Below are 26,582 nucleotides of genomic sequence, written 5' to 3'. Positions count from 1 at the left end.
CGGGGGTCTCGCTGCCCTTCCCCCTCCCGCCGCACCGCCCGTTCCCCCCCGGCCTCCCCCCCCCCCCCGCCCCCCATCCCGCGGCTCCCCCCGCCCGTTCACCTTGGGATGCGGGACCGGCGGGGGGGGGGGGCTCCTCCCGCACCTCCACCGCCTTTGCGGGGCCTTTCCCGGGATTACCGGAGCCCCCCGGAGCATCGGGGGGCTGCTCCGTCGCCTTTCCCCCCAGCGGGGCTCGCAGCGCCCCCGCCGCATCCCGGGGCCGCTGCGGGAGGAGCCGCCGCCGCCTCTTTGTCTCTCCCGAGGCGCCGCAGCGGCCCCGGGATGGGGACGGGGACGGGGATGGCAACACGGGGGCCGGGCCCGGGAGCGGGGGGCGGCGGCTCAGCCCCCCCCCGAGGGGTTCCCGGGGGGGTTCCCGGGCTCGGTCACCTTCCCGCAGAGCCCCCGGGGGCCCCTGACCTTGGCTGGGCGCGGGGGATGCGGGGTCGCGGTGCGGGGTCGGGGTGCGGGTGCGGGCCGGGCTGGCGCAGTGCGGGGCCGAGACTCCCGGCAGGGGAACGGGAACGGGATCGGGAACGGCAGGAGGGTGAGGGGCACCTGGGGGGCGCCGGGGATGCGGAGAGAGGAGCAGGGGGACAGCGAGGATGTGGGACGTGTCCTTGCGTGGCTGTGGCCTGGGCTGGGCAGGGCTCCCCTTCTCTGGGATGTCCCCTCGGCCAGGATGTCCCCTTCCCTGCGCATCCCCTTGCTCGGGCTGTCCCCTCCCTCAGCATCCCCGTCCCCAGGATGTCGCCTTCTCTGAACATCCCCGGCCTGTCCCTGTCCCCAGTCTGTCCCCTCCCCCGAGCATCCCTGTCCCCTTCCCCGGCCTGTCCCCGTCCCCAGGATGTCGCCTTCTCTGAGGGTCCCTTTTCCCAAGCATCCCCACCCCCGGCCTGTCCCCTTCCCTGAGCATCCTCCCCAGAACGTCCCCGTCCTCGTCCCCCCGTCCCCGGGATGTCCCTGTCCCCGTCCCCAGGCTGTCCCTGCCCACGGTGGCGCAGGGAGGGGACGCCACAGCCTCGCTGGGCCCCGGGCCGAGTCCGGGGAGCGGCAGCTTTGCCCGGAGCCATCCCAAAAACACCAGGGCCGATCCCTGGGGACGCTGCGGCCGCGCTCGGGTCTCCCTGAGCATCCCGAGATCCATCCGGGAACGGTGACAGGGACCCCAAACCCGGCTGTGCTTCCCTAAGGAACGGTGACAGGGACCCCAAATCCAGCTGTGCTTCCCTAAGGAACGGTGACAGGGACCCCAAACCCGGCTGTGCTTCCCTAAGGAACGGTGACAGGGACCCCAAACCCGGCTGTGCTTCCCTAAGGAACGGTGACAGAGACCCCAAACCCGGCTGTGCTTCCCTAAGGAACGGTGACAGGGACCCCAAACCCGGCTGTGCTTCCCTAAGGAACGGCGGGGACGGAGGGAGGGGGTGCCCAGCCCGGCTTTGGGGTGTCCGGTGGGGTGGGACTCCCTGGCCGGAGAGGGAGAGGCCGAGCCGTGGGGCAGGGCTGGGAATTCTCGAGGTGGGAATGCTGGATGTGGGAATTCTCGAGGTTGGAATGCTGGATGTGGGAATTCTCGAGGTGGGAATTCCAGCCGCACACGCAGCCGCGCCTTGGGGTGGCTCCCACCCCCCGCTCGGGCCGTGGCCCCCCCAGGTGCCCAATTTGGGGTGGGCACAGGCTCCGAGCCGCCCCGGGCGTGCAGGGATTGGGGTCCGGGGCGGCGCAGGGAGCGGGGCTGGCAGCCATGAGGAAATTCCATCCGCCCGCCGCTCCCCGGGGAGCCCGGCCCGGCCCCGCCGCTGTCCCCTCCCCTCCCCAGCCCTGCCCGGCCCTTCTGGGGTCCCCTCCGGCCCACCCCGGCTCGGGATGGTGCCACTGGAGTCCCTGCGGGTGGGTCCTGCCCTGTCCCCGCCCTCGGCTCGGCTCCTGTCCCTCGGTCCCAACCTGTCCCCGGAGTGTCCCCAAGGTGGGACGGGCACTGTCCCTGCTCCTGCTGCTCGTCCCCGGCGCTGTGTCCCTGCGGCCGGGGCGCTGCTTTTGGGGTCCCAGCGGGGAGGTTGTGGGACTGGATTGGTTCCATCCCATCGTAGTGTCCCCATCCCATCCCAAAGCAGTGTCCCCATCCCATCCCATCCCATCCCATCCCATCCCATCCCATCCCATCCCATCCCATCCCATCCCATCCCATCCCATCCCATCCCATCCCATCCCATCCCATCCCATCCCATCCCATCCCATCCCCACTGAGGAGGGTCCAGGGGTGCAGGAGCAGTCCCGGGGTCCCCCCCTGTCCCCCCAAAGTCGTGGTAGAGTCCTGGGATTCTTCCTGCAGGGGGGGCAGCCCCCGATGTTGTGTGGGGTTGGGGAGATGGCTCTGCACCCCAAAATCCTGGGGCTGTGCACCCCAAAATCCTGGGCTCTGCTCCCCAACACCTCTGGGATCTGCACCCCAACGTGCTGGGATTTGCTCCCCAATATCTGGGGCTCTGCACCCCCCAATATCTGGGGCTCTGCACCCAAAACCATCCTGGGATCTGCTCCCCAATATCCTGGCACTCTACTCCCCAGCATTCTGGGGTTTGCACCCCGATATCTGCAGCTGTGCACCCCAACATCCTGGGATCTTCTTCCCAAAATCCTGGGGCTCTGCACCCCAAAAGGTTCTGCTCCCCAACACCCCAGGATTCTGCTCCCCAACATCCTGGGCTGTGCACCCCAAAAGTCTCTGTTCCTCAACACCATGGGGCTCTGCACCCCAAAACTGCTCCCTGACACACCAAGATTGCTCCTCAGCATCATGGGGCTCTGTGCCCCAAAGAGCTCTGCACCCCAACATCCCAGAACTCTGCTTCCTGTCATCCTGGGGCTCTGCACCCCAAAACCCGGCACCTCTGTGCCCCAACACCCCAGGCTCTGATCCCTATAGCCCAACAGCCTCTTCACCCCAAAGGGCTCTGCACCCCAATACCCCACAGGGCTCTGCACCCAAATACCCCAAAAAGATTCTGCTCCCCAACACCCCGGCGTGAGTTTTGCACCCCGAAACCCCAAAGGCTTCTGAACCCCAAAATTTCTGTTCCCCTACACCCCAAAGCACTTTGTACCGACATCCTAGGGCTCTGCACCCCAAAACCTCCCTCCCCCCACAGCCCAGGGGCTCCCCCGTCCTTTGGGGTTTTGGGGTCCCGCCTCAGCCCCGGGGCTCCCCCGTCCTTTGGGGTTTTGGGGTCCCGCCTCAGCCCCGGGGCTCCCCCGTCCTTTGGGGTTTTGGGGTCCCGTTCCCGCCTCAGCCCCGGCCCCGGCTCCGTTTCTGCCGCTTTTGCCCCAAATCTGCGCGGATTCGGCGCGGCCGTGCCCTACTTGTGGGAATTATGGGATTAGGGGAATCTTCCTGCCGGGGGATCGGCAGCAGGCGCGGGGCCCGGGAGGGGGACGGGGGACACAGGGGACACGGGGGACACGGGGGACACGGGGGACAGCCCTGACCCCCTCGGGGCTGCCACACTCCGGGCTGAGCCCCCGCACCTGCAGGAGCCCCCCCGGGGGGTCCCCAACCCCACAGAGGGTGGGCACAGGGTCCTGATGGTGACAGGGTGTTGTCACCACCCCTGGGGACAAGCTGGGGGTCCTGGGTGTCCCCAACCCCATGGAAAAATGGTCCTGCTGGCACCTGGGTGCTGTCACACACCTTTAGGGACAAACTAGGGGTCCTGGGGGTCCCCAACCCCATGGAATAAGGGTCCTGGTGGTGTCTGGGTGTTGTCACCACCCCTGGGGACAAGCTGGGGGTCCTGGGTGTCCCCAGCCCCATGGAAAAAGGGTCATGATGGTGACTGGGTGTTGTCACCACCCCTGGGGGACAACTTGGAGGTCTTGGATGTCCCCAACCCCACTGAGGGTGGGCACAGGATCCTGCTAGTGACCAGGTGTTGTCATCACCCCTGGGGACAAACTGGGGGTTCCTGGGTGTCCCCAGTGTCACGGAGGGTGACCAGAGAGTCCCAGTGGCACCCAGGCACTGCCACACACCCTCGGGACCAGGCTGGCAGATCCTGGGTGTCCCCAACCCCACAGACGGTGGGCACAGGGTCCTGCTGGCCCCTGGGTGTTGTCACCACTCCTGGGGACAAACTCGGGTTCCTGGGTGTCCCCAACCCTGTGGAGGGTGACCAGAGGGTCCCAGTGCCACCCAGCCCGTATCTCCCACCTCGCCGAGCCCCCCCAAACCCCCGTTTCTGTTTGCTGACCCCAAATCCCGGCGGGATTTCTCTCCGTTCCCGTTATTCCCGCAGGAGCCGCTGGTTTCCATGGCAGCCCCGTTCCCTGGGAATGCGCCGGGGGTGTCACCGCCCGGGTCCCCTTTGTCACCCCCTGCCATGCCCCTGCGACACCCCAGTGTCCCCCAGCAGCACAGCTCGCCCCAAAGCTGGCGCTGGTGACTGTCCCCTCCCCAGCTCGGCTCCGGGGATTTGGGACATGTGGTGGCTTTGGCACCTCCCCCAGCCGGTGCCAGCGCGTGGTGACAGCAGTGGGTGACACCGTGCTGTCCTGTGCCAGAACCCAGGGGTGGCAGGGGAGTGGTGACATGTGCATTTGGCACCAGAGGTGACAGAGTTGTGGTGCCATGTCGGTGTGACATCAGAGGGTGACAATGTCCTGGTGCCATGTTTGTGTGGCACTGGGGGGTGACAGAGCTGTGCCATGTCCATGTGGCACCCAGAGGTGACAGTGTCCTGGTGCCATGTCTGTGTGGTATCCAAGGGTGACAATATCCTAGTGCCATGTCCATGTGGCACTGGGGGTGACAGTGTCCTAGTGCCATGTCTGTGTGGCACCCAGGGGTGACAGGGTGTGGTGACATATCTCTGTGGCACTCAGAGGTGACAATGTCCTGGTGCCATGTCTGTGTGGCAATGGAGGGTGACAGGGTTATGGTGACATGTGAATGTGTTATGGTGACATGTCACTGTGGTTGTGCTGTGCCAGGACCCAGAAGTGACAATGTCCTGGTGCCATGTCCATGTGGTACCAGAGGTGACAGGATTATGATGCCATGTGCATGTGGCATCAGGGGTGACAGAGCTGTGGTGTCATGTCTGTGTGGCACCCAGAGGTGACAGACTTATTGTGCCATGTCCGTGTGGCACGGGGCGGTGACAGGACAGGTGACAGGGTTGTGGTGCCATGTCCGTGTGATACCTGGAGTGACAGGATTATTGTGCCATGTCCGTGTGGCACTGGGGGTGACAATGTCCTGGTGCCATGTCCGTGTGGCACTGGGGGTGACAGTGTCCTGGTGCCATGTCCGTGTGTCACTGGAGGGTGACAATGTCCTGGTGCCATGTCCGTGTGGCACTGGGGGTGACAGTGTCCTGGTGCCATGTCCGTGTGTCACTGGAGGGTGACAATGTCCTGGTGCCATGTCCGTGTGGCACTGGGGGTGACAGTGTCCTGGTGCCATGTCTGTGTGTCACTGGAGGGTGACAATGTCCTGATGCCATGTCTGTGTGTCACTGGAGGGTGACAATGTCCTGGTGCCATGTCCATGTGTCACTGGGGGTGACAGTGTCCTGCTGTCATGTCCGTGTGTCACTGGAAGGTGACAGTGTCCTGGTGCCATGTCTGTGTGGCACTGGGGGTGACAGTGTCCTGGTGCCATGTCTGTGTGTCACTGGAAGGTGACAGTGTCCTGGTGCCATGTCCATGTGTCACTGGAGGGTGACAATGTCCTGGTGCCATGTCTGTGTGGCACTGGAGGGTGACAGTGTCCTGGTGCCATGTCTGTGTGTCACTGGAAGGTGACAGTGTCCTGGTGCCATGTTCATGTGTCACTGGGGGTGACAGTGTCCTGGTGCCATGTCTGTGTGTCACTGGAGGGTGACAATGTCCTGATGCCATGTCTGTGTGTCACTGGAGGGTGACAATGTCCTGGTGCCATGTCCGTGTGTCACTGGGGGTGACAGTGTCCTGCTGTCATGTCCGTGTGTCACTGGAAGGTGACAGTGTCCTGGTGCCATGTCTGTGTGGCACTGGGGGTGACAGTGTCCTGGTGCCATGTCTGTGTGTCACTGGAAGGTGACAGTGTCCTGGTGCCATGTCCATGTGTCACTGGAGGGTGACAATGTCCTGGTGCCATGTCTGTGTGGCACTGGAGGGTGACAGTGTCCTGGTGCCATGTCTGTGTGTCACTGGAAGGTGACAGTGTCCTGGTGCCATGTTCATGTGTCACTGGGGGTGACAGTGTCCTGGTGCCATGTCTGTGTGTCACTGGAGGGTGACAATGTCCTGGTGCCATGTCTGTGTGTCACTGGAAGGTGACAGTGTCCTGGTGCCATGTTCATGTGTCACTGGGGGTGACAGTGTCCTGCTGCCATGTCCCTGCTGCTGCCATGCCGCGGGTGCCACCCCCTCCGGCACGGATGTCCCCGCGGTGCCGCTTGGCTGTCGCGGCGCCCCGCGGGCCCGGCCGCGCTGTCCCTGAGCCGTGTCCCCGCTGTCCCCAGGCCCCCCCAGGACATCAGCCTGGAGGAGTTCGATGACGAGGACCTGTCGGAGATCACGGACGATTGCGGCATCGGCCTCAACTACGACTCGGACCACTACGAGAAGGTGCAGGAGGAGCCCGGTGGCCCTTGGGGACACCGTGGGGACACCGTGGGGACACCGTGGGGACACCGGGCTGGGACACAACTCCCCCCCAGCGCTGCTGGCTCTGCTGGCTGCTGAGGCAAAGCCGGCGAGCCTGGGCGTCCCTTGTCCCCTCTTGGGCGGGGCTGGGGACACTGCCACCCCTCGGTGGCCGGCCGGGTGTCGCCACCGCTGTCCCCGCGGCCCTGACCCGGTGCCACCCGCAGGACTGCCTGGTGCTGGAGCGCGGGGAGCAGCCGCACCCCGTGTGCACCTTCCAGGACGACTTCCAGGAGTTCGAGATGATCGACGACAACGACGACGACGAGGAAGAGGAGGAGGAGGAGGAGGAGGAGGAAGGCAACGAGCTGGAGGCGCCGCCGTCCCCCTCGGCCTCGCCCATCCCCTCGCCAGCGCTGGAGGAGACGCAGAAGCACCGACCCACGACCCTGAACCTGACAGCGCCGGGCACGCAGGTGAGGGGCGTGGCTGCAGGTGCCGCTCCCCCGGGCGGGGTGTCCCCTTACCCCGGGGTCGCTGTCCCCTGCTCTGTCCCTTCACCCCCGGGGTCACCGTCCCTTCACCCCCAGTGTCACTGTCCCTTCACCCCCAGTGTCACTGTCCCTTCATCCCCAGTGTCACTGTCCCTTCTCCTTTGGGGTCACTGTCCCTTCACCCCCAGTGTCACTGTCCCTTCACCCCCAGTGTCACTGTCCCTTCACCCCCGGGGTCACTGTCCCTTCACCCCCAGTGTCACTGTCCCTTCTCCTTTGGGGTCACTGTCCCTTCACCCCCGGGGTCACTGTCTCCTCCTCTTCAGGGTCACTGTCCTTTCACCCCCAGTGTCACTGTCCCTTCTCCTTTGGGGTCACTGTCCCTTCCCTCCTGGAATCACGGTCCTTTCCCCCTCAAGGTCAGTGTCCCTCCCCCCCAAGTGTCACTGTCCCCTCCCCTCCGGTGTCACTGTCACTCCCTCTGGAGTTACTGTCCCTTATTCCCCAATGTCACTGTCCCTTCTGTCCTGGGTTCACTGTCCCTTCCCCCCCCCTCGGTGACACTGTCCCCCTTTCCCCCTGGGGTCACTGTCCCTTCTCCCCCTGGCTCTGTGTCACTTCCTCCCTCTGGTGTCACTGTCCCTCCCTACCAGTGTCACTGTCCCCTCCCTCCTTCCCTCCCTCCCGTGTCGCTGTCCTTTCCCCCCCTCGAATCACTGTCCCCTTCCCCCTCAGTGTCACTGTCCCTCGTCCCCGGGTCATTGTCCCTCCCTGCCAGTGTCACTGTCACTGTCCCCTCCCTCCCGTGTCGCTGTCCCTTCCCCCCCTCGAATCACTGTCCCTCCTCCACTGTGTCACTGTCCCTGTCCCCGTCCCTTGTCCCCATCCCTCTCAGTGTCACTGTCCCTCCTCCACTGTGTCACTGTCCCTCCCCTCAGTGTCACTGTCCCTCCCTTCAGTGTCACTGTCCCCTCCCAGTCCCTCGTCCCCCCTCCCCGCCGCGTGTCCCGCTTTCCGGCCCTCGGGGCTCCCGGGGTGTCCCCGTGGCCGCAGGGATGTCCCCGTGTCGCCGCGCACGCTCCGCCGCAGTGTGTGGGATGCGCCGCGGCTGCAGCCGCCGGCGTTGCCATGGAGCCGCGGGCCCTCGGGAATTTCGGGGGCCCCCCTCCTTTTCCCGGGGGGGCACCGCGCTCTGCTGGGCTGCGGGGTGGCGGTCACAGCGAGGGGACAAAGGGACAAAGCCCAGGGGTGTGGGCAGGTCGGGTACCCGCGTTGTTCTGTCATCCCTTTGGGGGGTTGGAACCCCTGGATCCGCCTGGATCGGCCCCATGGGGGGGTCCCGGCAGGGGGGGACATCCTGGTCCTTGGTCCCTGTGTCTCTGTCCCCCCAGAGCCCATCCCAGTGTCCTCCCAGTGTCCCCCCAGAATCCATTTGTGTCCCCCTGCAGCCATCCCCTCCAGCACCCAGTCCCATTCCCCCATTTCCATCTCCCCCCATTTCCAGTCCCCCATTCCCCTATCCCACATTCCCCTATTCCCTTCTCCCCCCATTCCCAATCCCCCCATTCCCATCTCCCCCATTCCCACCTCCCCATTTCCAATCCCCCATTCCCACCTCCCCATTCCCAATCCCCCCATTCCCATCTCCCCCATTCCCACCTCCCCATTCCCAATCCCCCATTCCCACCTCCCCATTCCCAATCCCCCCTTCCCACCTCCCCATCGCTCTCCCCTCGGTGCCCACCCCAATCCTGCCCCTCCCGCCCCGGTTGGTGCCCGGTGGCTCCGGCCGCGCTCCCTAATCCCTCCCTAATCCCTCCTCCCGCCGGGATCCGCCGGGATTAGCGCTGCCCGCTTCCCGGCGGGACAATCCCCCGCTGCCGCCGCCACATTCCCCAAAATCCCGGCGGCTCCCGAACATTTGGAGGGCTCCCGAACATCCCGGAGGCTCCCGAACGCCCCGGGGTCCCTCTGCGGGGTGGGGCCGCCCTCCTGGGGTGTCACACGGGTGTCCCCGGGGTGGGCACGGTGCCACCCCGAGCCGGGCAGGGGCTGCAGGGATGGAGCCGTGCCCTAATCCGGATAAACCCCGCGCACGTGGCACGGGGGCTGCCAGGCACCTCCGAGCCCTCCCCTGCCACACCCCCGGTGTCCCCAAACTGTCCCGGGGGTCGGGGGTCACTCACTGACCCCCAGTGTCCCCCTGGTGTCCCCAAACTCTCCCTGGGGTCGGGGGTCACCCACTGACCCCCAGTGTCCCCTCGGTGTCCCCAAACTGTCCCTGAGGTCGGGGGGCACTCACTGACCCCCAGTGTCCCCTCGGTGTCCCCAAACTTCCTGGGGTCGGGGGTCCCCCACTGAGCCCCTGAGGTCTCCTGGGGTCTGGGGTCCCGCACTGAGCTCCCGGTGTCCCCCTGGTGCCCCCAAGCTCTCCCTGAGATTGGGGGTTCACGATTGAGCTCCCGGTGTTCCCCTGGGGTTCCCAAATACTCTCTGGGGTCAGGAGTCCCCCACTGAGCTCCCGGTGTCCCCCTGGTGTCCCCAGCCGCCCCCTGGGGTCGGGGGTCCCCCACTGAGCCCCCTCCCCGCTCTGCTCTCCCCCCAGGATTCCCTGAACAACAACGGCGGCTTCGCGCCCGCTGCGCCCCGGCCCAGCTGGCAGGACGCGCTCCTCCACTCCTCCTCCTCCTCCTCCTCCTCACACACCGGTGAGCAGCTGGGACAGCGACACTGGGACAAGGGGGGTGGGACAGTGACATGGGGACAGCGACACTGGGACTGCGGGGTGGGACAGTGACATGGGGACAGCGACACTGGGACTGCGGGGTGGGACAGCGGGTGGGACAATGCCATTGGGACAGGGGGGCGGGACAGCGACACTGGGACAAGGGGGGTGGGACAGTGACATGGGGACAGCGACACTGGGACTGCGGGGTGGGACAGCGGGTGGGACAATGACATTGGGACGGGGGGGCGGGACAGCGACACTGGGACAGCGGGGTGGGACAGTGGCATTGGGGCAGTGATGGTGTGACAGCGACACTGGGACAGCGACACTGGGACAGCAGGTGGGACAGTGACACTGGGACTGTGGGGACACTGGGACAATGGGGTGGGACTGCAGGACAATGACACTGGACAGCGGGACGGGATAGTGGGAGGGGACAGAGCAGGGGGACAGTGACACTGGGACAATGGGAGGGGACAGTGGGGCTGTGACAGTGACAGTATGACAGTGGGGTGTGAAGTGACACTGAGACAGCAGGGTGTGACAGTGGGGGTGTGACAATGGGGCTGTGACAGTGACATTGTGACAGTGGGTTGTGCCAGTGACAGTGTGACAGTTGGGCTGTGCCAGTGACATTGTAACACTGACACTGTGGCGGAGGGGGTGTGACAGTCGGGCTGTCCCAGTGACATTGTAACAGTGACACTGTGACACTCGGGCTGTAGCAATGGGCTGTTACAGTAACACTGTGACTGTGGCAGTGTGGGTGTGACATCAGGGTGGGACAGTGACACTGTGACAGTGACACAGCGGCAGGGGGCTGTGACATCAGGGTGGGACAGTGACACTGTGACAGTGACACTGTGGCAGGAGGGCTGTGACAGTGACATTGTAACAGTGACACTGTGGCAGTGGGGCTGTGGCAGTGTGGGTGTGACATCAGGGTGGGACAGTGACACTGTGACAGTGACACTGCGGCAGGGGGCTGTGCCAGTGACCCCCGCGGGCTCACCCGGCCCCGTGTCGCCCTCCCCGCAGGACACTCGTCCCCCCACGCCTGCATCCTGGACGGACCCTGCCTGGAGAGCCCGCCGGGCCCCGGGGGGGCCCCCCCCCTCGCTGCCGCCCTCCCCCCTGGACTCGCAAGGCAACAGCCCCGAGTCCCTGGCACATGGTAACCCATCGCCCCCGAGAGCCGCGCCCGATTTTAACATGAACCTCATCTCCGCTGCGCTCCGAGCTCCGCTCTCCCCGCCGCGCCCCCGCCAGCCGCCCCCGCCTCACCCCTGTCTCTCTCCAACAGGGCCCGCCGCTCCCCACGGCGCCCCCGACGCCGCCCAACCCCCGCCCCAGGCCGCCCCCCAGGCCCCCACGCAGCCCCAGGGCGGCGACAGCCCGGGGTCCCCCCGCCCGCAGGCGCGGCCGCAGCCCCGGCCGGAGCGGGACGGGGCCCCCGCGGAGCCGCTCAGCTCCGACGGGGAGGGTGCCCCGCCCGGCCGGGCCGCCAGCGTGCGCGGCCACCCCTCGGGCTCCTCGGAGACCACCTCGCCCTCCTCGGACCCGGGCATCGAGGCCGACCTCACCAGCCGCACGGCCAAGCCCTTCCTGCCCGGCGGGCGGCGAGGGGACGAGCTGAGCTCGCCCGGCTCCGACTCAGACGTGGACGGGGAGCTGGAGGCGGCTTTCGCCGGCGGGCGCCTGGTCAGCAACATGATCTCGTCCATCTCGGAGACCGAGCTGGACCTGAGCAGCGACAGCAGCAGCGGCCGCTCCTCGCACCTCACCAACTCCATCGAGGAGGCCAGTTCGCCCGGCTCCGAGGGCGAGCTGGAGCCCGAGCTGGAGGCGCCCGGCCTGCTGGGCATCAAGGACTCGCTGCTGCTGGACAAGGGCAAGGAGGACGAGGAGGAGCCGGCCGAGAGGGGCCCGCCGGAGCGCGGCGTGCTCAGGAGGGAGAGCCTGGCCGAGCTGAAAATGGACGCCTACTACGACAGCCTGGACCCGGCCGACGGCCCCGCGCCCGAGGGCCAGACCGACGTGTCCAGCTCCAGCCCCCTGGACCTGAAGATCGACCCCGACCACAGCCTGGAGAGCATCCGCCGCTCCTTCTACCTGCCCGTGGGGCCCAAGCTGATGCCCGAGGCGGACGAGGAGGACAACAGCGAGTACGACTCGGACTCGGAGTCGGAGCCCGACCTGAGCGAGGACTCGGACTCGCCGTGGCTGCTCAGCAACCTGGTGAACAAGATGATCTCGGAGGGCTCGTACCCCATCAAGTGCCCGGACGAGTGCTTCCAGAACAGCCACTCGCTGTGCGACACCATCTCGCCCGCCTCCGACCTGGAGCCCGAGATCCTGAGCGAGGCTTTGGACGAGGAGCCGCGCCCGCGGGACTCGCCGGGGGAGGCGGCGGCGCCGGGGCGGTGCCAGCGCGGCGCCATCGAGCTGGTGGACATGGAGACGCTGCGCAGCTCCCTGGCCGAGGCGGAGCACGTGGCCGCCGAGCCGCCGCCGGAGCCGCCGGCCGAGGAGCCGGGGCCCTTCCTCTTCCTCAGCAACCCCACCAACGACACCATCGCGCCCGTCTGCCCCGGCCGCCCCGTCGCCCTCGGCCGCCTGGACGCCTCCGAGGTCCTGGCCACCCTGGGCTGCCGCCCGGCCGCCCCTCCGCGGGCGTCCCCTGGCGCCGAGCCCGCCGTCACCGTCCCCGCCGGCCCCCGGCGCTGGGCGCTGGACGGGGACCTGGACTCGGGCGTGCTGGAGGCCGACTCCATGATCGACGACGTCCGGTTAGCGCCCGAGGGCGACGCGGCCGCGCCGGACGTGTCCACGGCCAAGACCAACCTGGGCTTCGCCGGCGCCCTGGAGCAGCCGGAGCCGCCGCCGGGGTCGCGCCGGGGCAGCCCGGCCGGGGAGGCGCCGGAGCCGCTGGACGAGTCGCTGGCCTACGACTCGGTCAAGTACACGCTGGTGGTGGACGAGCACACGCAGCTGGAGCTGGTCAGCCTGCGGCGCTGCACGTCCGTGCTCAGCGACGACAGCGACATCCTGAGGGCCTGCGACGACGAGGTGGCTTTTGGCGACGGGCTGGTGGCCCCCGGCGCGCGCAGCTCCTCCGAGGACTCGTCCCCCGAGGCCGACCTGCAGTTCTCCAAGAAGTTCCTCAACGTCTTCGTCAACAGCACCTCGCGCTCCTCCAGTAAGTGGCGCTGTCGGGACGTGTCGCGACATCTCAGGACGTGTCGCGGTGTCCTGGGCTGCTCTGGTGTCCTGCCCCGGCCATTCCTCTTGTGGCATGTCACCATATGTCACATCATGTCACGATATTCACGTAATCTCACGATATGTCACGTAATCTCATGATATGTCATGTCATGTCACGATATGTCATGGGATGTCACGATATGTCACACCGTGTCACGATATGTCACGGGATGTCGTGACATGTCTTGCCATGCTCTCCTAGCTCTTCTCATGCCAGCTGCCCTCCCTGTCCTGTCCCACCCATCCTGGGTGTGGCACAATTCCCCTGTGCCATGTCATGTCATGATATGTCACGTCATGTCGCGATATGTCACTGGATGTCATGACACGTCATGCCATGCTGTCCTGCCTCTTCTCACACCAGCTGCCCCCCCTGTCCCGGCTATGGCACCATTCCCCTGTGCCATGATATGTCACGATACGTCTGGGATGTCACGGCATGTCGTGACATGTCGCGGGAGACGGGGCAGGCTCACAGTGACCCCAGGGGTCCCCAGGAGCGTTTTGATGCCATGAGTGCCCCTCAGGGACATGGTGGGGTGTCCCCTGTCCCCGTCAGGTGTCCCCAGCTGTCCCCTGTCCATTGGGGTGGCAGCTGTCCCCAGTGTCCCCTGGCACGGTGTCCCCTGTCCCCGTGGGGTGTCCCCAGTGTCCCCTGGGGGTAGCAGCTGTCCCCAGTGTCCCCTGGCACAGCTGTCCCCTGTCCCCGTGGGGTGTCCCCAGCTGTCCCCAGTGTCCCCTGGCACGGTGTCCCCTGTCCCCGTGGGGTGTCCCCAGCTGTCCCCTGTGTCCCCTGGGGGTGGCAGCTGTCCCCAGTGTCCCCGGACACGGTGTCCCCTGTCCCCTGGTGGTGGCAGCTGTCCCCAGTGTCCCCTGGCATGGTGTCCCCTGTCCCCGTGGGGTGTCCCCAGCTGTCCCCAGCTGTCCCCAGTGTCCCCTGGCACGGTGTCCCCACAGGCACAGAGTCCTTCGGGCTCTTCTCCTGCATGGTGAACGGCGAGGAGCGGGAGCAGACCCACCGCGCTGTCTTCAGGTGAGGCCACCCCAGGTGACACCCACGGGCACCTCAAGGGACACCCAGGCCCCTGCAGTGTCACCCCAGTGTCACCCTAGAGTCCTGAAGTGTCACCCCATGGGGGGTGAGGAGGTGATGAGGGACACACAGGTGTGGGTTTGGGGCTGAGCAGAAGATGAAGGGTGTGGGGTTGGGTTTAAGGGTGACCAGGAAGTGAAGGGTGTGGGGGTCACTGTCCCTTCTTCCCCCGGGTCCCCCCAGCCCTCAATTAGCTTTGGGGCTGACCAGGAGGTCAGGAATGTGGGTTTGGGGTGACCAGGAACTTTGGGGGTGCTGATGACCTGAGGGGTGCCAGGCCATGGCATTGAGGCTGACCAGGAGGTCAAGGGAGTGGTTTTGGGACTGACTGAAAGGTCAGGAATGTGGCTTTGGGGTGACCAGGAGCTCGGGGCAGTGTCTTTGGGGCTGCTGATGACCTGCTGGGTGGCTCTGGGGCTGAGCAGGAGGTCAGGGGTACAGGGTAATGTCTTTGGGGTGACCAGGAGCTCGGGGCAGTGTCTTTGGGGTCACCAGGAGCTCAGGGCAGTAGTTTTAGGGTCACCCTGAGCTCAGGGTGGTGTTTTGGGGGTGCTGATGACCTGCTGGGTGCCGAGCCGTGTCTCTGATCCCCATCCCTGTATCCCTGTATCCCATCCCATTATCCCATCCCTGTACCCCTGTATCCCATCCCTGTATCCCTGTATCCCATCCCATTATCCCATCCCTGTATCCCTGTATCCCATCCCATTATCCCATTATCCCATCCCTGTATCCTGTACCCCATCCCATTATCCCTGTATCCCTGTATCCCATCCCATTATCCCATCCCTGTATCCCTGTATCCCATCCCATTATCCCATCCCTGTATCCCTGTATCCCATCCCATTATCCCTGTATCCCTGTATCCCATCCCATTATCCCATCCCTGTATCCCTGTACCCCATCCCATTATCCCATCCCATCCCATTATCCCATCCCTGTATCCCTGTACCCCATCCCATTATCCCTGTATCCCATCCCATTATCCCATCCCTGTATCCCTGTGTCCCATCCCTGTACCCCTGTATCCCATCCCATTATCCCATCCCTGTATCCCTGTGTCCCATCCCTGTACCCCTGTATCCCATCCCATTATCCCATCCCTGTATCCCTGTGTCCCATCCCTGTACCCCTGTATCCCATCCCATTATCCCATCCCTGTATCCCTGTATCCCATCCCATTATCCCATCCCTGTATCCCTGTATCCCTGTACCCCATCCCATTATCCCATCCCTGTATCCCTGTATCCCATCCCATTATCCCATCCCTGTATCCCTGTACCCCATCCCATTATCCCATCCCTGTATCCCTGTACCCCATCCCATTATCCCATCCCTGTATCCCTGTACCCCATCCCATTATCCCATCCCTGTATCCCTGTATCCCATCCCATTATCCCATCCCTGTATCCCTGTATCCCATCCCTGTATCCCTGTATCCCTGTATCCCTGTATCCCATCCCATTATCCCATCCCTGTATCCCTGTACCCCATCCCATTATCCCATCCCTGTATCCCATTATCCCACCCCTGTACCCCTGTATCCCATCCCATTATCCCATCCCTGTATCCTGTACCCCCAGGTTCATCCCGCGGCACGAGGATGAGCTGGAGCTGGATGTGGACGATCCCATCCTGGTGGAGCTGGAGGAGGACGATTACTGGTACCGGGGCTACAACATGCGCACGGGCGAGCGCGGCATCTTCCCCGCCTTCTACGCCCACGAGGTGGTGGGGCAGGCCCGCGACGCCATCGGTGCGCACGGGGCTTGGGGAGGGGTCTGGGGGCTTGGGGAGGGGTCTGAGGGAGTTGGGGAGGGGTCTGGGAGGGTTGGGGAGGGGTTTGGAGGGGTTGGGGAGGGGTCTGAGGGAGTTGGGGAGGGGACTGGGGGGGATTGGGGAGGGGTCTGGAGGGGTTTGGAGGGGTCTGGAGGGGTTGGGGAGGGGTTTGGAGGGGTTGGGGAGGGGTCTGAGGGAGTTGGGGAGGGGTCTGAGGGAGTTGGGGAGGGGACTGGGGGGGATTGGGGAGGGGTCTGGAGGGGTTTGGAGGGGTCTGGAGGGGTTGAGGCCCTTGGAGAGATGGCAGGTCTGTCCCTGGCTCTGGGGTGTTGTGTCCTCCAGGGCAGGCACCCCACAGGTGCCACAGGGGTGGGTTTGGGGGTGACCGTGCCACCGGGGAGGTGAGGAGGTGCTGAGGGGCACAGGGGTGTGGGGTTGGTTTTGGGGTGACCAGGAGGTGATGAGGGGCACAGGGGTGTGGGGTTGGTTTTGGGGTGACCAGGAGGTGATGAGGGGCACAGGGGTGTGGGGTTGGTTTTGGGGTGACCAGGAGGTGATGAGGGGCACAGGGGTGTGGGGTTGGTTTTGGGGTGACCAGGAGGTGCTGAGGGGCACAGGGGTGTGGGGTTGGTTTTGGGGTGACCAGGAGGTGATGAGGGGCACAGGGGTGTGGGGTTGGTTTTGGGGTGACCAGGAGGTGCTGAGGGGCACAGGTGTGTGGGTTTGGGGCTGAGCAGAAGGTCAGGAATGTGGCTTTGGGGTGACCAGGAACTCAGGGCAGTGGTTTTGGGGTCACCAGGAGCTCCGGAGGATGCCTTTAGGGTCACCATGAGCTCGAGGCAGTGTCTTTGGGGTCACCAGGGGTCTGGGGGGGTTGGGGAGGGGTCTGGGGGGGGTTGGGGCACTTGGAGAGATGGGCTGTGCTGATTGTGTGATTGGGTGATTGATTCTGTGATTGTGTCATGGATTCTGTGATTCTGTGATTGATTCTGTGATTGTGTGATTGATTCTGTGGATTCTGTGATTGTGTGATTGTGTCATGGAGTCTGTGATTGTGTCATGGAGTCTGTGATTGTGTGATTGATTCTGTGGATTCTGTGATTGTGTGATTGTGTCATGGAGTCTGTGATTGTGTCATGGATTCTGTGATTGTGTCATGGAGCCTGTGATTCTGTGATTGATTCTGTGATTGTGTGATTCTGTGAATTCTGTGATTATGCAATTCTGTGATTGTGCAATTGCACAATTCTGTGATTCTGTGATTGATCCTGCTATTCTGCAATTCTGTGATTGTGTGAATTCTGTGATTGTGCAATTCTGTGATTGTGTGACTCTGTGATGGATTCTGTGATTGTGTGATGGATTCTGCTATTCTGCAATTCTGTGATTGTGTGAATTCTGTGATTGTGCAATTCTGTGATTGTGTGACTCTGTGATGGATTCTGTGATTGTGTGATGGATTCTGCTATTCTGCAGTTCTGTGATTGTGTGAATTCTGTGATTGTGCAATTCTGTGGTTGTGTGACTCTGTGATGGATTCTGTGATTGTGTGATTGGTTCCGTGATTCTGTGATTTGGTGATTGTGTGATTGGTTCTTTGATTGTGTGATCTCACGATTGTGTGATTGTGATCCCGTGACTGTGTGATTGTGATTCCACAATTGTGTGGTTGTGATCCCACAATTGTGTGATTGGGACACCGTGATTGTGCGACTGTGATCCCGATTGTGTGACTGTGATCCCATGATTTTGTGATTGTAATCCCATGATGGTGTGATTGTGATCCTGTGATTGTGCGATTGTGACCCCGTGACTGTGTGACTGTGATCCCACGACTGTGTGACTGTGATCCCATGATTGTGACTGTGACCCCGTGACTGTATGACTGTGATCCTGTGACTGTATGACTGTGATCCTGTGACTGTATGACTGTGATCCTGTGACTGTGCAGTTGTGATCCCATGACTATGTGACTGTGTGACTGTGACTCCATGACTGTGTGACTGTCACTCAGTGATTGTGCGATTGTGACCCCGTGACTGTGTGGCTGTCACCCTGTGACTGTGTGATTGTGACCCTGTGACTGTGTGATTGTGACCTTGTGACTGTGTGACTGTCACCCCATGATTGTGTGACTGTGATCCCGTGACTGTGTGACTATGACCCTGTGATTGTGCGATTGTGACCCTGTGACTGTGTGACTGTGACCCCATGACTGTGTGATTGTGATTCAATGATTGTGTGGCTGTGATCCCATGACTGTGTGATTGTGATCCCGTGACTGTGTGTGACTGTGACCCTGTGACTGTGTGACTGTCACCCCGTGACTGTGTGACTGTGATCCCACGATTGTGTGTCTGTCACCCCGTGACTGTGTGACTGTGATTCAATGATTATGTGATTGTGACCCTGTGATCGTGTGACTGTGACTGTGTGACTGTGACCCCGTTGTGATGTGACTGTGACCCCGTGACTGTGTGACTCACCCCGTGACTGTGTGACTGATTCAATGATTGTGTGACTGTGTGACTGTGACTGTGTGACTGTGACCCCGTGACTGTGCGACTGTGACCCTGTGACTGTGCGACTGTGACCCTGTGATTGTGCAATTGTGACTCTGTGATTGTGTGACTGTGACCCCGTGACTGTGTGACTGTGACCCCGTGACTGTGTGACTCACCCCGTGACTGTGTGACTGATTAAATGATTGTGTGACTGTGACCCTGTGATTGTGCAATTGTGACTCTGTGACTGTGTGACTGTGACCCCGTGACTGTGCGACTGTGACCCTGTGATTGTGCAATTGTGACTCTGTGATTGTGTGACTGTGACCCCGTGACTGTGTGACTGTGACCCCGTGACTGTGTGACTCACCCCGTGACTGTGTGACTGATTAAATGATTGTGTGACTGTGACCCTGTGATTGTGCAATTGTGACTCTGTGACTGTGCGACTGTGACCCTGTGATTGTGCAATTGTGACTCTGTGATTGTGTGACTGTGACCCCGTGACTGTGTGACTGTGACCCCGTGACTGTGTGACTGTGACCCTGTGACTGTGCGACTGTGATCCTGTGACTGTGTGACTTTGACCCTGTGACTGTGCGACTGTGACCCTGTGACTGTGCGACTGTGACCCTGTGATTGTGCAATTGTGACTCTGTGATTGTGTGACTGTGACCCCGTGACTGTGTGACTGTGACCCCGTGACTGTGTGACTCACCCCGTGACTGTGTGACTGATTAAATGATTGTGTGACTGTGACCCTGTGATTGTGCAATTGTGACTCTGTGACTGTGTGACTGTGACCCCGTGACTGTGCGACTGTGACCCTGTGATTGTGCAATTGTGACTCTGTGATTGTGTGACTGTGACCCCGTGACTGTGTGACTGTGACCCCGTGACTGTGTGACTCACCCCGTGACTGTGTGACTGATTAAATGATTGTGTGACTGTGACCCTGTGATTGTGCAATTGTGACTCTGTGACTGTGTGACTGTGACCCCGTGACTGTGCGACTGTGATCCCGTGACTGTGTGACTGTGACCCTGTGACTGTGTGACTGTGACCCCGTGACTGTGTGACTGTGATCCCGTGACTGTGCGACTGTGACCCCGTGACTGTGTGACTGTGACCCTGTGATTGTGTGACTGTGACCCCGTGACTGTGTGACTGTGACCCTGTGACTGTGTGACTGTGACCCTGTGACTGTGTGACTGTGACCCCGTGACTGTGTGACTGTGACCCTGTGATTGTGTGACTGTGACCCCGTGACTGTGTGACTGTGACCCTGTGACTGTGTGACTGTGACCCTGTGACTGTGCGACTGTGATCCTGTGACTGTGTGACTGTGACCCCGTGACTGTGTGACTGTGACCCTGTGACTGTGCGACTGTGACCCTGTGATTGTGTGACTGTGATCCCGTGACTGTGACCCTGTGATTGTGTGACTGTGACCCCATGACTGTGTGACTGTGACCCTGTGACTGTGCGACTGTGACCCTGTGATTGTGTGACTGTGATCCCGTGACTGTGACCCTGTGATTGTGTGACTGTGACCCCGTGACTGTGTGACTGTGACCCTGTGACTGTGTGACTGTGACCCTGTGACTGTGCGACTGTGACCCTGTGACTGTGTGACTGTGACCCCGTGACTGTGTGACTGTCACCCCGTGACTGTGCGACTGTGACCCTGTGATTGTGCGATTGTGACTCTGTGACTGTGCGACTGTGATCCCACGATTGTGTGACTGTCACCCCGTGACTGTGCGACTGTCACCCATGTTTTTTAACCCTGTGGGTGCCGTTTCCCTGCAGGCCTGAAGAGGAACCCGTGCTGGGTGGAACGCTTCAACGTGCAGTTCCTCGGCTCCGTGGAGGTCCCGTACCACCAGGGCAACGGGATCCTGTGTGCAGCCATGCAGAAGGTGGGGAGGGGGCGGTGGGACCCCCGCCTGGGACCCCCTGGCGCCCCCCTGACGCTGCTGTGCCCCCCAGATCGCCACCACCAGGAAGCTGACGGTGCACCTGCGACCCCCGGCCAGCTGTGACCTGGAGGTGACACTGCAGGGCATCAAACTCATCCTGACTGTCACCGAGTACAGCCCCGAGCACGAGGTCAGGGGGTGGGGGCAATGGCAGGGGAGGGGTCTGGGGGTGAACAAAAGGAGGGGAGGGGTCTGGGGGTGGTCAAAAAGGGAGGGGAGGGGTCTGGGGATGACCAAGAGGGGAGGGGAGGGGTCTGGGGGTGACCAAAAGGGGAGGAGTCTGGGGGTGATCAAAAGGAGAGGGGAGGGGTCTGGGGGTGACCAAGAGGGGAGGGGAGGGGGCTTGGGGATGACCAGGATGTGATAAGGAGCTCAGGGAGCAAAAAGGAGATTTGGGTTGACCAGGAGTGGGGAGGGTGCAGGAGTCTGGGTTTGGGGGTGACCCGGATTCAGGGGGTGACCACAGGAGAGGAAAGGAAAAGGTTTTGGGGTGCAGGGCTCAGGGTTTGGGGGGGCAAAAAAGGAGATTTGGGGCTGAGCAGGAGATGAGGAATGTGGGGTGGGTTTGGGGGTGATGAGGGGCTCGGGGGTTTGGGTTTGGGGGTGCCCAGGACAGGAGGAACATGTGGGGTGGGTTTTGGGGTGATGAGGGGCTCGGGGGTTTGGGGGTGACCAGGAGGGGTGTGGGGCAGATTCGGGGGTGCCCAGCAGATGAAAGGTGCAGGGCTGTGGGTTGGGGGGCCATGCTGAGGGGGGGCACAGATTTTGGGGGGCTGACCCAGGGGCTCCTCTCTGCCCTGCCCCCCCAGTTCGAGCGCTGCAGCCACTTCTTCCAGATGAAGAACATTTCCTTCTGTGGGTGCCACCCCCGGAACAGCTGGTGAGCCCCCGGCACCCCAGGGACCCCCACCCCACCCAGGGGCACCCCAGGGACCCCCGACCCACCCAGGGGCACCCCAGGGACCCCCAACTCACCCAGGGGCACCCCAGGGACCCCCGACCCACCCAGGGGCACCCCAGGGACCCCCACAATCCTGGGGCACCCCAGGGACCCCCACCCCACCCAGGGGCACCCCAGGGACCCCCAACTCACCCAGGGGCACCCCAGGGACCCCCGACCCACCCAGGGGCACCCCAGGGACCCCCACTATCCTGGGGCACCCTGAGAGACCCCCAACCCACCTAAGGACACCCCCAGGGACCCCCAACCCACCTAAGGACATCCTCAGGGATCCTCACCAAATTCAGGGGCACCCCAAGAGACCCCCACCATCCTGGGAACCCCCAGGGACCCCCACAATCCTGGGAACCCCCAGGGACCCCCACCACCCTGGGGCACCCTAAGAGACCCCCAACCCACCTAAGGACACCCCCAGGGACCCCCACGATCCTGGGCACCCCCAGGGACCCCCAACCCACCTAAGGACACCCTCAGGGATCCTCACCAAATTCAGGGACACCCCAAGGGATCCTCACCAAATTTAGGGGAACCCCAATGGACCCCCACCCTGCCAGAAGCACCCCAAGTGACCCTCACCAAATTCTGGGGCACCCCAAGCGACCCCCATGATCCATGGGCAACCCAAGGGACCCCAACCCTGCCAGGGGCACCCCAAGGGACCCCCACCCCACCCAGGGGTACCCCATAAACCCCCACCCTGCCAGGAGCCCCCCCAGAGCCCCCCGCCCGCTCCTGGTGCCCCCCAGTGTGCCTGTCCCGGGGCTCTGGGGGTGTCCCCTTGCCCCCCCGCGCGGGGCGGGTTTTGGGGTGCCCCCTGAGCCCGTGCCCCCCCCCCCGTGCGCAGCTATTTCGGGTTCATCACCAAGCACCCGGTGCTGAGCCGCTTCGCCTGCCACGTGTTCGTGTCCCAGGAGTCCATGAGACACGTGGCCGAGTGTGTCGGGTACGGGCGGGGGGCGCGGGGGGGATGGGGGGCGGGGGGGGTATGGGGGTACGGGGGGGATGGGGGTACGGGGGGGATGGGGGCCACGGGGGGGATGGGGGTATGGGGGGTACGGGGAGTATGGGGGGCGCGGGGTGTATGGGGGGCACGGGGGGGTATGGGGGGCATTGGGGGGCACGGGGGGTATTGGGGGGGTATGGGGGGCACGGGGGGTATTGGGGGGTATGGGGATGTATGGGGGGCACGGGGGGTATTGGGGGGCATGGGGGACATAGGGGAGTACGGGGGACATGGGGATGTGGGGGGCACGGGGGGCATGGGGGGGTATTGGAGGGTACGGGGACATGAGGGTATGGGGGGTGCGGAGGGCATGGGGGACATGGGGGGGTATTGGGGGTATGGGGGCACAGTGGGGTATTGGGGGGGTATGGGGGGCACAGGGGGTATTGGGGGGTATGGGGGGGCACGGGGGGTATGGGGGGCACGGGGATGTATGGGGGGCACGGGGGGTATTGGGGGGCATGGGGGACATAGGGGAGTACGGGGGACATGGGGGATGTGGGGGGCACGGGGGGCATGGGGGGGGTATGGAGGGTACGGGGGACATGAGGGTATGGGGGGTGCGGAGGGCATGGGGGACATGGGGGGTATTGGGGGGTACGGGGGTTATGGGGGTTATGGGGGGTTTGGGGGTACAGGGGGCACGGGGGGTATGGGGGGCAGAGCTGGGAGAAGGGAGTGAGTGAGATGGGGATGGCAGCCGGGATTTGGGGGTTCAGGAATTGGGGGTTCAGGGACTGGGGTTTGGGTGCCAGGGGATTCGGGGTGCCAGGGGATTTGGGGGTTCAGGGATTGGGGGATTCAGGGGATTCGGGGGTTCAGGGATTAGGGGGTTCAGGGGATCAGGGTGTTCAGGGATTTGGGGGTTCAGGGATTGGGGGATTTAGGGGATCAGGGTGTTCAGGGATTTGGGAGTTCAGGGGATTTTGGGGTTCAGGGGTTTTTGGGGTTCAGGGGATTTGGGGGTTCAGGGATTTTGGGGTTCAGGGGTTTTTGGGGTTCAGGGATTGGGGGTTTCAGGGATTGGGGGGTTCAGGGGCTGGGGTTTGGGTGCAGCATTTTGGGGTGCCGGGGCTGTGGCTGTGCTGGGGTCACGGGGGTGAGGAGGTTTGGGGTGCTGAGGGTGCCGGGGGGGACTGGGGGGGCGTTGGGGCCAGGGGTCGGGCTGTGCCGAATTTGGGGGGGCTGTGGGTTCTGTGTCAGATTTTGGGGGTCTGTAGTATGTTGTGCCAGTTTTGGGGGGCTGTGGATGTCTGTGCCAGATTTGGGGGGCTGTGGTTGCCATGGGGGTGCCAGCAGGGGCGGTTTTGTGGGGTCTCCGTGGGTGTGGAGGTGCCGGGGGCGCCCCCTCCCCCCTCTGAGCCCCTCCCCCGCTGCCCCCCAGCCGAGCGTTTCAGGAATATTACCAGGAGCACCTGGAGTACGCCTGCCCCACAGAGGACATCTACCTGGAGTAGGGGTCCTGTGCCACCCCCAGGGCCTCTGGGGGACCCCAGGGACCTGTGTCACCCCCCAGGGGCCCAGTGTCGCCCCCCCAGGGTCTCTGTGTGACCCCCCAGGGACAGGTGTCACCCAGGGACCCGTGACACTGCAGAGGTTCTGTGTCACCCAGGGACCTGTGTCACCCACCCAGGGACTCGGTGTCACCCACCCAGGGACCTGTGTCACCCCCAGGGACTCTGTGTCACCCCCAGGGACTCTGTGTCACCCCAGAGGTTCTGTGTGACCCCGGGGACCCTGTGTGGTGTCACCTCAGGACTCTGTGGTGTGTCACCCCCCCCAGGGACTCTGTGTCACCCCCGGGGACTCTGTGTTGACCCCCAGAGGCTCTGGCTGACCCACGCCCCCTCCCCCCACACCCCCCCACGCCCCCCTGGCCTCTGGGGGGGGGTCCGGGGGTCCCCTTGGGGGGTGACACGGCCCAGCCAGGGGGTGACACAGCCCGAGTGGCCCCCCCTGCATGAGGCACGGCCAGCCTTGGGGACAGCAGGCCCGCAGCTTTGGGACACTGGGGGGGCTCATGGGGAGGGGAGGAGGGGGGGGGGCTCGGGGCATTTGGGGAGGGTCCGGGGGCAGCTCGGTGTGGAGGGGGACACTCCCCAAAATTCCGCGCTGTCCCCCCAAAGGAACGGGGGGTCCCCAGACCTGCCCCGCCCACTCCCCCCGTGGTGTGCTGTCCCTCGTGTCGGTGTCCCCGGCTGTCCCCTCCCGCCACCGAGCTCGGGCCCGGGGGGGTCCCGGGGCCCGCCCCCCCTCACTGCTGTGCCTGGTGGTCCCTCGCTTCGGCCCCTGTCGCCCAGCGCTATCGTGACTATATCGCCACCGCCCGCTCGATGTCCCGATATTTATCTGTAACTCAGCAGCCAGAGGAGCCCCCGAGCCACTGTGCCAGCCCCGGCTGTCCCCACGCCGTTGTCACCCACTTGGTCTTTCAATAAAATATATGCTTGGTGTGAGCTGGGGACAGCGCGGGGACAGGGCTGGGGACACTGCGGGGACAGGGCGGGGACAGGGCTGGGGACAGGGCTGGGGACACTGCGGGGACAGGGCGGGGACAGGGCTGGGGACAGCGCGGGGATAGCGCGGGGACAGGGCGGAAGTAGGGGACAGGGCTGGGGACACTGTGGGGTCAGTGTTGGGGACAGTGCTGGGGACAGTCCTGGCACAGGGCTGGGACACTGCGGGGACACTGGTGGGGAACAGGGATGGGGACACTGATGGAGACAGTGGCGGGGACAGGGCTGGGGACACTGCCGGGGACAGGGCGGGGACAGGGGCTGGAGGAACTGGGGGACAGGCTATGGGGACCACTGTGGGGTCATTGTTGGGGACAGTGCTCGGGGAACAATGCTGGCACACAGGTTGGACAGGTGCGGACAGGGCTGAGGACACGGGTGGGGACACTGCTGTGGACAGTATTGGGAACATCGGGGACATTGCTCGGGACAGTGCTGGGGACCCAGTTTCTGGCAACAGGGCTAGGGACACTTGAGGACACTGCTGGGACAGTGTTGGGGACACTGTGGGGACCAGTTGGGGACAGTGTTGGGACACTGCTTGGTGTGAGCTGGGGGACAGTGGGACACTGCTGGAGGAACAGAGTTGGGGACACGGGGATATTGCTAAGGGACAGTGTTGGGGAACAGTGCTTGGGGACACTGCGGGGACACAGGTGGGGACAGAGGGGCGGGGGACACTGGGGACGTCCTGTGGACAGGTGTTGGGACACTGCTTGCTGTGAGCTGGGGACACTGCTGGGGACACTGGGGACATTGCTAGGGACAGCGTTGGGACAGCACTGGGGACACTGGGGACAGTGTTGGGACAGTGCTGGGGACACTGGGGACAATGTGGGGACAGTGTTGGGGACAGCACTGGGGACACCCAGGTGAGTTGGGGACCCCCAGCCCCTTCCCTGTCCCTTGTCCCCCGAGGGTCCCCCCCGGCCCCTGTGGTGCCACCCCCTGCCCTGGCACTGGGACACCTGGCTGGCACCTGCTTGGAGGTGTGACAGTGGGGAACAGCAGCATCGTGCCATTGGGGTGGCACCTATGGGAGCCAGGGCACCCCCAAAGCTCACCCAGGGACACCCCAAAATTCAGGACAGGAAACCCCAAATTCACCCGGAGCACCCCAAAATTCACCCAGGGACACTTCAAAACTCATCCAGGGACACCCAAAAACTCATCCAGGAATATCCCAAAATTCAAACCATGGACACCCCAAAATTCGGACAGGAAACCCCAAAATTCATCCAGGAATATTCCAAAATTCAGCCATGGACACCCCAAAATTCAGACAGGGACACCCCAAAATTCGGACAGGAAACCCAAAATTCATCCAGGAATTCCAAAATTCAGCCATGGACACCCACCCAAAATTCAGAGAGGGACACTCCAAAACTTGCCCAGGAATATCCCAAAATTCAGTCAGGAAACCCATTACTCATTCCAGGAATATCCCAAAATTCAACTGGGACACCTCAAAATTCACCCAAGGTCACCCCAAAACCCACCTGGAAATATCCTAAACCTCTCCTGAGGACACCCCAAAATTCAGCAAAGGACACCCCAAAACTCACCCAGGGACACCCAAAACTTCA

The 26,582-nt window shown here is 63.4% G+C and overlaps 1 protein-coding gene across 1 annotated transcript in view; it reads left to right on the top strand.

Moving 5' to 3' along the window:
* Nucleotides 1-23,994, top strand: part of MAPK8IP2 (mitogen-activated protein kinase 8 interacting protein 2) — a gene marked incomplete at its 5' end in the record, with an annotated part of 25,801 nt that extends 1,807 nt beyond the window's left edge. The window contains 12 exon segments of the mRNA XM_079304484.1: nucleotides 6,549-6,654; nucleotides 6,900-7,148; nucleotides 9,772-9,874; nucleotides 10,933-10,990; nucleotides 10,992-13,093; nucleotides 14,116-14,191; nucleotides 15,835-16,007; nucleotides 20,347-20,456; nucleotides 20,527-20,646; nucleotides 21,326-21,396; nucleotides 22,322-22,420; nucleotides 23,865-23,994. Coding sequence (XP_079160610.1) covers nucleotides 6,549-6,654; nucleotides 6,900-7,148; nucleotides 9,772-9,874; nucleotides 10,933-10,990; nucleotides 10,992-13,093; nucleotides 14,116-14,191; nucleotides 15,835-16,007; nucleotides 20,347-20,456; nucleotides 20,527-20,646; nucleotides 21,326-21,396; nucleotides 22,322-22,420; nucleotides 23,865-23,937 — 3,340 coding nt within the window. The 3' untranslated portion in view covers nucleotides 23,938-23,994.
* Between the last annotated feature and the right edge of the window lie 2,588 nt (nucleotides 23,995-26,582).

This window comes from Erithacus rubecula (assembly GCF_903797595.1).
Source record: "Erithacus rubecula genome assembly, chromosome: 4".
In the NCBI taxonomy this organism is placed as follows: Eukaryota; Metazoa; Chordata; class Aves; order Passeriformes; family Muscicapidae; genus Erithacus; species Erithacus rubecula.
The sequence above is the reverse complement of the archived record's forward strand: the minus strand, read 5'-3'. Positions and strand labels throughout refer to the sequence as shown.